Here is a 10,863-nt window from a genome sequence, read left to right on the forward strand (position 1 = left end):
GCTGTAAACCGGATAAGCAGCTCGATTGTGGCTCGGTGCTGTCCCCATTCAGCCTGTAAACCTTCAGCGCTGCCCAGGGCCATCCCAGGCCCCGTCACCATAAACCTGACAGGGCAGCCAGAGGCCGCACCTTCTCCGCCTGTACCTTACAGGGCAGCCAGAGGCTGCTCCTTCTCCGCCTGTACCTTACAGGGCAGCCAGAGGCTGCACCTTCTCCGCCTGTACCTTACAGGGCAGCCAGAGGCTGCACCTTCTCCCGCCTGTACCTGACAGGGCAGCCAGAGGCTGCTCCTTCTCCCGCCTGTACCTGACAGGGCAGCCAGAGGCTGCTCCTTCTCCCGCCTGTACCTTACAGGGCAGCCAGAGGCTGCACCTTCTCCCGCCTGTACCTTACAGGGCAGCCAGAGGCTGCACCTTCTCCCGCCTGTACCTTACAGGGCAGCCAGAGGCTGCACCTTCTCCCGCCTGTACCTGACAGGGCAGCCAGAGGCTGCTCCTTCTCCCGCCTGTACCTTACAGGGGTTCCAGAGGCTGCTCCTTCTCCCGCCTGTACCTGACAGGGCAGCCAGAGGCTGCACCTTCTCCCGCCTGTACCTTACAGGGCAGCCAGAGGCTGCTCCTTCTCCCGCCTGTACCTTACAGGGCAGCCAGAGGCTGCTCCTTCTCCCGCCTGTACCTTACAGGGTGGCCAGAGGCTGCTCCTTTTCTGCCTGTACATTGGCGCAGTCTCCCTCCCACTCCAGGTCATGATTCCTCCTCCTGTTCCTGTTTAACAGGCTGAGGGGCTGAGGGGCTGTGCAAAATGGATCATAAATCAATTCCATCTGCAATTCCGCTTGAAAACCTTTTGCAAATCGGTCGCTGGCAATTTTCAAATGGGTCATTTGTAAAAATTAACAAGCGTAAATGGATCGCAACTCCACTTTATTCCCAGTGTCAGCATCGAGCGCTCTCCCAGGGCAGGTACAGCACGGGTTAGATACAGTGTAGAGCTCCCTCTACATTACCCCAACAGTGTCCCACCCTCTTCCCACTTTATACCCAGTGTCAGCATCGAGCGCTCCCAGGGCAGGTACAGCACGGGTTAGATACAGTGTAGAGCTCCCTCTACATTACCCCGACAGTGTGTCCCTCCCCCCATTTTATACCCAGTGTCAGCATCGAGCGCTCTCCCAGGGCAGGTACAGCACGGGTTAGATACAGTGTAGAGCTCCCTCTACATTACCCTGACAGTGTCCCACCCTCTTCCCACTTTATACCCAGTGTCAGCATCGAGCGCTCCCAGGGCAGGTACAGCACGGGTTAGATACAGTGTAGAGCTCCCTCTACATGACCCTGACAGTGTCCCACCCTCTTCCCACTTTATACCCAGTGTCAGCATCGAGCGCTCTCCCAGGGCAGGTACAGCACGGGTTCTCTCCGAGGAAACTTTGACCCCACCGAGCGGCGTATAGAGTGGCGTCAGGAGAGCTGAACAAAAGCTTGGTCAAAGAGGCAGGTTTCGAGGAGATTCTTAAAGGAGGTGATAGAGAGAGAGAGAGAGACGGAGAGGTTTAGGGAGGGGAATCCCAGAGCTCAGGGCCCCCCAGGCAGCTGAAGGCACGGCCGCCGATGGTGGAGCGATTAAAATCGGTGGGGGGATGGTCAAGAGGTCGGAATTGGAGGAGCGCAGAGATCTCGGAGGGTCGTAGGAGGGTTACAGAGATAGGGAGGGTTGTAGGGGCTGGAAGAGGTTACAGAGATAGGGAGGGGTGTAGGAGTTGGAGGAGGTTACACAGATAGGGAGGGTTGTAGGAGTTGGAGGAGGTTACAGAGATAGGGAGGGTTGTAGGAGTTGGAGGAGGTTACTGAGATAGGGAGGGATGTAGGGGCTGGAGGAGGTTACAGAGATAGGGAGGGTTGTAGGGGCTGGAAGAGGTTACAGAGATAGGGAGGGGTGTAGGGGCTGGAGGAGGTTATAGAGATAGGGAGGGGTGTAGGGGCTGGAAGAGGTTACAGAGATAGGGAGGGTTGTAGGGACTGGAGGAGGTTATAGAGATAGGGAGGGGTGTAGTGGCTGGAGGAAGTTACAGAGATAGGGAGGGTTGTAGGGACTGGAGGAGGTTACAGAGATAGGGAGGGTTGTAGGGGAGGAGGAGGTTACAGAGATAGGGAGGGTTGTAGGAGTTGGAGGAGGTTACTGAGATAGGGAGGGATGTAGGAGCTGGAGGAGGTTACAGAAGATAGGGAGGGGTGTAGGGGCTGGAGGAGGTTACAGAAGATAGGGAGGGTTGTAGGGGCTGGAGGAGGTTACAGAGATAGGGAGGGTTGTAGGGGCTGGAAGAGGTTACAGAGATAGGGAGGGATGTAGGGGCTGGAGGAGGTTACAAAGATAGGGAGGGTTGTACGGGCTGGAGGAGGTTACAAAGATAGGGAGGGTTGTAGGGGCTGGAGGAGGTTACAGAGATGAGGATTGACATAGGGGCTGGAAGACTAACCTCTATATATTATAGAGGAGTCACCTTATACACACACACACGGCCATTGCTCAGCTTGATGTGGAGGTAATGACCCAGAGAGTAAGATGATGTAACCATGTGGAGCCCAATTTGATGGGATTGAGGTTGGGCCTGTGTGAGAGAGAGAGAGAGAGAGAGAGAGCGTGGGGGAGAATGAGATTAAGAAAGGAATGTGACAAACAATAAAAACACCAGATAAGAGTGGAAATGTTTCAGGAAGTTTTATTTTGGCCCAGAATGAACCATGGTAACCACTGAGATATCCAGCTGACTAGATGTGCAGTGTAAGGGGTCGAAGGTCGATGAGGCCTAGCTGGGCCTAGTTCTGTGGCCCAGGCCCCTCTCTCCGCGTTGGGGTCTCTCCCTCGCGTTCACTGCTTCCCGTTCCCGTTGATGGGGACCTTTTTGTGGGCGTCGGATTCCAGGTAAGCCTTGAGTTTAGGCCTGGAGAGGACACGGTCCACGTAGGCCTTGAGCAGGCGGGTGACATTCAGACAACCAGGAGACAGCACCTCAAGGTTAGAGAGCAGATCAACCAGGTTATAATCGGCATAAGAGATCTACAGAGAGAGAGAGAGGGAGAGAGAGTTAGTGAGTGTCAGCATCGAGCGCTCCCAGGGCAGGTACAGCACGGGTTAGATACAGTGTAGATCTCCCCGTATTGTGTCGCTCTCCTGCCTGTGTCCGAGCTGAGATATCGCTGATGTCCCTTTGCGGGATGTGATTTGTCTCTGACCCCGCGCTCCCTCCCTGCCGTGTGTGTAATATTCTCTCCTGCCCTTTCCCCCCTTCTCCACTGCCCAGCATTCAGGCCGCTTTCCCCCAACTCAGTCCACTCGCACCGTTCGGGAGGTCGGACAGACCCGTGTCCCACCCCCCTTGTCGTCTCTGTACCCAGATTACCCACCAAGGCACGAGTCCATTCCTTTCCAAACCCACCTGCGATCCTTCACCCTCCTATCTTTCCTCCCGTCGACTCTCGATCCCGCCCTCCCCTCGCCGACACAGCCCTCACCCCCTTCTCTTGTCTGCTTCAGATCGGAAGACTCCAACCCGTGGGCTCCACTCAATCCCCCACCCCCCACCTCTCCAACGCCTCATGACCTTCCCCGATGTTATGATCACTCATCCCTACTCCCGGTCTCCCTGAGGAGCCCTTTCTGGTGACATGACACCTGATGGGAGAAGCCTGTTCCCAAAGGGGCTCCTGGCTGCCCCTAAGAAACTAGATACACTCCAGGGATTTGCCCTCTGCACAGTTACTGCCCACTTAGACGGAACAGTCCACATGGAGGCTTATGCCCACCCTGATGAATCATGAACGCCTCGCACACACACCTGACCTTCCCCGATGCCCACTCTGCCCGGGGGAGGAGGGGGTGTCGATGAACTAAGCCTGCCCGTGTTTTTTTTTTGCCCTCGATATTTTTTGGGTCGACTGAAATTCACTGGGTTTCTGGTTTTTGCGGCGATACCTGTTTCATTCTGAATGTGCACCTCCTCCCTATTGCGGGGAGCGGCCGAACTGCCCCTGTTTCTAAAGACACCTTAACGTCGTAAAACATCACCAGGCGCTACAGCGGGAGCTTCTCTCCGAGGGAACTTTGACCCCACCGAGCGGCGTATAGAGTGGCGTCAGGAGAGCTGACCAAAAGCTTGGTCAAAGAGGCAGGTTTCGAGGAGATTCTTAAAGGAGGTGATAGAGAGAGAGAGAGGGAGAGTGAGACGGAGAGGTTATAGGGAGGGGAATCCCAGAGCTCAGGGTCCCCCCCAGGCAGCTGAAGGCACGGCCGCCGATGGTGGAGCGATTAAAGTTCGGGTTAGGGAGGGGATGGTCAAGAGGCCGGAATTGGAGGAGCGCAAAGATCTCGGAGGGTCGTAGGAGGGTTACAGAAATAGGGAGGGTTGTAGGGGCTGGAGGTGGTTACGGAGATAGGGAGGGTTGTCGGGGTTGGAGGAGGTTACAAAGATAGGGAGGGTTATCGGGGCTGGAGGAGGTGACAAAGATAGGGAGGGTTATCGGGGCTGGAGGAGGTTACAGAGATAGGGAGGGTTGTAGGGGTGGAGGAGGTTACAGAGATAGGGAGGGCTGTAGGGGCTTGTGGAGGTTACAGAGATAGGGAGGGTTGTAGGGACTGGAGGAGGTTACAAAGATAGGGAGGGTTGTAGGGGACTGGAAGATGTTACAGTGATAGGGAGGGTTGTAGGTGCTGCAGGAGGTTACAGAGATAGGGATTGTTGTTGGGGCTGGAGGAGGGTAGAGAGATAGGGAGGGGTGTAGGGGTTGGAGGAAGTTACAGATATAGGGAGGGGTGTAGCGACTGGAGGAGGTTACAGAGATAGGGAGTGTTGTAGGGGTTGGAGTAGGTTACAGAGATAGGGAGTGTTGTAGGGGCTGGAGGAGGCTACAGAGATGAGGATTGATATCGGGGCTGGAAGACTAACCTCTATATATTATAGAGGAGTCACCTCACACACACACACGCGGCCATTGCTCAGCTTGATGTGGAGGGAATGACCCAGTGAGTAAGATGATGTAACCATGTGGAGCCCAATTTGATGGGATTGAGGTTGGGCCTGTGTGAGAGAGAGAGAGAGAGAGAGAGCGTAGGGGAGAATGAGATTGAGAAAGGAATGTGACAAACAATAAAAACACCAGATAAGAGTGGAAATGTTTCAGGAAGTTTTATTTTGGCCCAGAATGAACCATGGTAACCACTGAGATATCCAGTTGACTAGATGTGCAGTGTAAGGGGTCGAAGGTCGATGAGGCCTAGCTGGGCCTAGTTCTGTGGCCCAGGCCCCTCTCTCCGCATTGGGGCCTCTCCCTCGCGCTCACTGCTTCCCATTCCCGTTGATGGGGACCTTTTTGTGGGCGTCGGATTCCAGGTAAGCCTTGAGTTTAGGCCTGGAGAGGACACGGTCCACGTAGGCCTTGAGCAGGCGGGTGACATTCAGACAACCAGGAGACAGCACCTCAAGGTTAGAGAGCAGATCAACCAGGTTATAATCGGCATAAGAGATCTACAGAGAGAGAGAGAGGGAGAGAGTTAGTGAGTGTCAGCATCGAGCCCTCCCAGGGTAGGTACAGCACAGGTTAGATACAGTGTAGAGCTCCCTCTACATTACCCTGACAGTTTGGGCTGAGCTCCCATGTGGGGATTGGGTTTTGTACCTTGTTTCCCACGAGGAAATCCTTCCCTCCGTTATTTTTTGCCAAAATGTTTTCGAAGGGTTTGAGTTCCGCTGGGATGTTCTTGATGAAAGCCTCTTTCCCAGTCTCCTGAGGGCAAAATGTAAAGATAAATTATTAGAATATTTGTACAAGGATCAGTACTGAGGGAGCGCCGCACTGTCGGAGGGTCAGTACTGAGGGAGCGCCGCACTGTCGGAGGGTCAGTACTGAGGGAGCGCCGCACTGTCGGAGGGTCAGTACTGAGGGAGCGCCGCACTGTCGGAGGGTCAGTACTGAGGGAGCGCCGCACTGTCGGAGGGTCAGTACTGAGGGAGTGCCGCACTGTCGGAGGGTCAGTACTGAGGGAGCGCCGCACTGTCGGAGGGTCAGTACTGAGGGAGCGCCGCACTGTCGGAGGGTCAGTATTGTGTATGCTCTGTCTATTCTCCACATATTGAAAGGTTTCTCCCCTCTGACGCTCTGGTTAATCTCCTGAGGTCTCTGCTCCATTGCATCCTGCCCAATTTTGAGCTCCCAATGAGTGAAAACATTTACCCCAGAGACAGGAACCTGAGCACAGCTACAATAACTTGTGTAGTAACTGACACCCTCCACACCCCCTCCCTAATCCATACCCACACCCCCCAAACCCCCCTCCCTAATGCGGCCCCCAAACCCCAACCTTCTCGCCCATTGAAGTTACATTCACGTTGCAAGGGTCCAGTCTAACGAGTGACTCACGTATTCTTTGAAGATGAGTATCCCATACTTGACACGCAGGTCTTCAGCTCCATCATTCACCATGTCGATCAGTGTGGCCTCCTTAACGTCTTTTCCATAGAGATCTTGAGCAATGGAAATACCAGAATGTTTGTCTGAACCGCATGAGTGGATTGAGCAGCATTAGAATACAGCTTGGCCTCAGCCCTCAGCAGTTAGGGACATTAGGCCTCAGGCTTCAGCCAGTAAGGAACCGTAGGCCTCAGGCTTCAGCCAGTTAGGAACCATAGGCCTCAGGCTTCAGCCAGTGAGGAACAGTGGGCCTCGGGTTTCAGCCAGTTAGGAACTGTAGGCCTCAGGCTTCAGCCAATAAGGAACCATAGGCCTCAGGCTTCAGCCAGTTAGGAACTATAGGCCTCAGGCTTCAGCCAGTGAGGAACAGTGGGCCTCGGGTTTCAGCCAGTTAGGAACTGTAGGCCTCAGGCTTCAGCCAGTTAGGAACTATAGGCCTCAGGCTTCAGCCTGTTAGGAACTATAGGCCTCAGGCTTCAGCCAGTAAGGAGCAATGGGCCTCGGGTTTCAGCCAGTTTGGAACAGTGGGCCTCAGGCTTCAGCCAGTTAGGAACAATGGGCCACCGGTTTTAGCCAGTTAGGAACCAAAGGCCTCAGGCTTCAGCCAGTGGGGAACAGTAGGCCTCAGGCTTCATCCTGTGGGGATCCCTAGGCCTCAGGCTTCAGCATGTGGGGAACTGAAGGCCTCAGGCTTCAGGCAGTCACAGCGGGTCTCAGATTTTAGCTGATCGGGAACAGTAGGCCAGGTGTTTTGGCGAGTCAGGTAACCCCCAACTTTCACCCAGTTGGGATCTGTAGGCTGCAGACTTTAGTCAACTGGGGAGACATCAGGCTTATTACAAATGTCAAGGCCTCAGGCTTCAGCTAAGTCAGGTATATATTAACATGTATATTGATGATATGTTACTTTCGGCCTGTATATTAGGCTGTAGGAGTGCCATGTACTTACTGTGCTGGCGGGCAAGGTAGCGAAGGATGGTGTTGGACTGGACCAGTACAAAGTCGCCATCTTGGAACTTGGGCAATTGGCCAAAAGCCTGAAGTGAATGCGAGGGTGGGGAGGGTGGGGGAGGTGAGAAAAGCATCGTTAGTCAAAGAATTGAGATGTTTTACACCCGCCGCTCGTATGCACACAACCTTTAACCCCTGGACCCTCTTTCTAGTCAATTTGTTGTGGGCTGGTGCTCGGGTGTTGGTCATTGATGTCCTGGGAGGTGGAATGGACCTTAGTCCCATTGGAAGATGACACTGACTCCTTTGGAGGCCGGTTCAGAGCCAAAGGCCTGTTGTGGGACTGGAGACTCAAGTAGGCCTGGCTTGGCAGGTGTGGGGGGTGGAGAATGGGGAGGGGGTGTGGAAATCAGGACTCTGGTTGAATGTAACCCAGGGTGGCTTCATTGATTGCCTCCTGCTCTGCCCCCTCAAATCTAAGGGCAACACAATTGGCTGCCGGCACTCATGAGGCCTATTGTCTTTGCACTCAGTGCCGCACACCCGGGCGTGAGATCAGGCTAACTCAGATCAAGGCTGAGGATGAGTTCTGGGCCTCTCCTTCTCTGTGTCTATGGGACTCAGTACCTCACGGGGTGTGAGATTGGCCAACTGAGTCACTAGGCCAAGAATGAAGCCTGAGCCTTGCCTGTCCTGTGCCAGTGGGACTGAGCACCACACAGCGTGAGATTGGCCAACTGAGTCACTAGGCCAAGAATGAAGCCTAAGCCTTGCCTGCTCTGTGTCTGTTGGAGTCAGTACCACGTGGGGTGTGAGATTGGCCAACTGAGTCACTAGGCCGAGAATGGAGCCTGGGCCTTGCCTGCTCTGTGTCTGTTGGAGTCAGTACCACACAGGGCGTGAGATTTGCCAACTGAGTCACTAGGCCGAGAATGAAGCCTAAGCCTTGCCTGCTCTGTGTCTGTTGGAGTCAGTACCACACAGGGCGTGAGATTGGCCAACTGAGTCACTAGGCCGAGAATGGAGCCTGGGCCTTGCCTGCTCTGTGTCTGTTGGAGTCCGTACCAGACGGGGCGTGAGATTGGCCAACTGAGTCCCTGGGCCGAGAATGAAGCCTGAGGCTCGCCTGCTCTGCGTGTGAGTGGCCCAGGCGCCGTGCTGGAGGCTCCGGCGCCCGCGCGGCGTACCCCTTCACCCCAGCAAGCTTCCCCCCCGTAACTCACGCACGACTTCCTCATGTCGCCGTTGGTCCACTGCTCCTTGCTCAAGACCTCCTCCTTCCAGGTCTGGCCTTGATCGGCCATCAGCATCCTCATCGCCGAGCAACGGCCTGCATTGGGTGGTGGAGAGCCGGGTGGGGGGAGAAGCAAACACACGGCTGGTCAGATAGGCAGAGAGCGCACGGAAACACCATCACACCCGTCCCCCAAAACACCCCAACCTCCACCAGACCCGTCAACTCACCTCGGACTGGGAAGTAGGTAATGGCGTACGCTGGCACTGCAAATAGAGAGCAGAAAACCAAAGCGTCAGGACAGATTCAAACCTTTCCCACTCTCCCCCCAACCCCTCCAAAAAAAAACCCCCGGTTATCCAGCGCCTTTTATCCCCCAATTTCAGATCGGCCCGAAGCGAACATTGCACTGAACGCCGGTACAGAATCGAGGGGCTGAATAGACACCTTCCTGTTCTTGTGGAACAGGCTGAGGGACTGAATGACCAGCAGACACTCGCTCAAAAGACAGTTCAGCCTCCCTCACTAACCCTCCGACAGTGCGGCACTCCCTCAGCACTGACCCTCCGACAGTGCGGCACTCCCTCAGTGCTGACCCTCCGACAGTGAGGCACTCCCTCAGTACTGACCCTCCGACCGTGCGGCACTCCCTCAGTACTGACCCTCCGACAGTGCGGCACTCCCTCAGTACTGACCCTCCGACAGTGCGGCACTCCCTCAGTACTGACCCTCCGACAGTGCGGCGCTCCCTCAGTACTGACCCTCCGACAGCGCGGCGCTCCCTCAGTACTGACCCTCCGACAGCGCGTCGCTCCCTCAGTACTGACCCTCCGATAGTGCGGCACTCCCTCAGTACTGACCCTCCGACAGCGCGTCGCTCCCTCAGTACTGACCCTCCGACAGTGCGGCACTCCCTCACTAACCCTCCGACAGTGCGGCACTCCCTCAGTACTGACCCTCCGACAGTGCGGCACTCCCTCAGTACTGACCCTCCGACAGTGCGGCACTCCCTCAGTACTGACCCTCCGACAGTGCGGCGCTCCCTCAGTACTGACCCTCCGACAGTGCGGCGCTCCCTCAGTACTGACCCTCCGACAGTGCGGCACTCCCTCAGTACTGACCCTCCGACAGTGCGGCACTCCCTCAGTACTGACCCTCCGACAGTGCGGCACTCCCTCAGTACTGACCCTCCGACGGTGCGGCACTCCCTCAGTACTGACCCTCCGACAGTGCGGCACTCCCTCAGTACTGACCCTCCGACAGTGCGGCACTCCCTCAGTACTGACCCTCCGACAGTGCGGCGCTCCCTCAGTACTGACCCTCCGACAGTGCTGCACTCCCTCAGTACTGACCCTCCGACAGTGCGGCGCTCCCTCAGTACTGACCCTCCGACAGTGCGGCACTCCCTCAGTACTGACCCTCCGACAGTGCGGCACTCCCTCAGTACTGACCCTCCGACAGTGCGGCACTCCCTTAGTACTGACCCTCCGACGGTGCGGCACTCCCTCAGTACTGACCCTCCGACAGTGCGGCACTCCCTCAGTACTGACCCTCCGACAGTGCGGCACTCCCTCAGTACTGACCCTCCGATAGTGCGGCACTCCCTCAGTATTGACCCTCCGACAGTGCGGCGCTCCCTCAGCACTGACCCTCTGACAGTGCGGCGCTCCCTCAGTACTGACCCTCCGACAGTGCGGCACTCCCTCAGTACTGACCCTCCGACAGTGCGGCACTCCCTCAGTATTGACCCTCCGACAGTGCGGCACTCCTCTAGGGAGAGCGAGAGACAGGGTGCGGATGGACAGAGTGAGACAGCGGGAAGAGTGGGAGAGGGAGAGGCTGGGGACAGTGGGGAAGAGGCGAGGCAGAGAGAAACTCCGTTGACGGAGTGATGGGGGCTCGGTCACCCGGGAAGAGGGAATAGTGAGGGAGGGGTGAGGGGAGGCGGCACGAGTAGAGAGGGGTAGAGGTGGGTGCCTGAGGAGAGACAGGGAGAGAGACGGAGAGGGGGAGCGAGAGAGAGAGAGAGGCATTGGGGAGATGGGATAGGGAGGTACGAGAAGAGGAGGGAGAGAGGTCTGGGGGAGGTAGAAAGAGACGGTGGAAGGGGGGATGTGAATGGGGTAGAGGCGGGAAGAGAGGGATAGAGAGAGGGGGAAGGAGACAGACAGGGAGAGAGTGTGAGAGAGATACGTGTAGTGAGTGGAGAGCGG

General features: G+C 56.2%; 1 protein-coding gene across 1 annotated transcript; it reads right to left on the reverse strand.

The window, feature by feature from the left end:
- Nucleotides 1-5,158: 5,158 nt before the first annotated feature.
- Nucleotides 5,159-10,667, reverse strand: LOC144678602 (glutathione S-transferase P-like). Its single transcript, XM_078538338.1, has 7 exons — nt 10,234-10,667; nt 8,881-8,916; nt 8,640-8,746; nt 7,415-7,502; nt 6,415-6,518; nt 5,674-5,781; nt 5,159-5,522 (listed from the first exon to the last, which is right to left on the reverse strand). The coding sequence occupies exons 3-7, from the start codon at nt 8,730-8,732 to the stop codon at nt 5,334-5,336; spliced, it is 582 nt and encodes a 193-aa protein (XP_078394464.1). The 5' UTR covers nt 8,733-8,746; nt 8,881-8,916; nt 10,234-10,667; the 3' UTR covers nt 5,159-5,333.
- Between the last annotated feature and the right edge of the window lie 196 nt (nt 10,668-10,863).

Source organism: Cetorhinus maximus, unplaced genomic scaffold (genome assembly GCF_964194155.1).
Source record: "Cetorhinus maximus unplaced genomic scaffold, sCetMax3.hap1.1 HAP1_SCAFFOLD_4820, whole genome shotgun sequence".
NCBI lineage: Eukaryota > Metazoa > Chordata > Chondrichthyes > Lamniformes > Cetorhinidae > Cetorhinus > Cetorhinus maximus.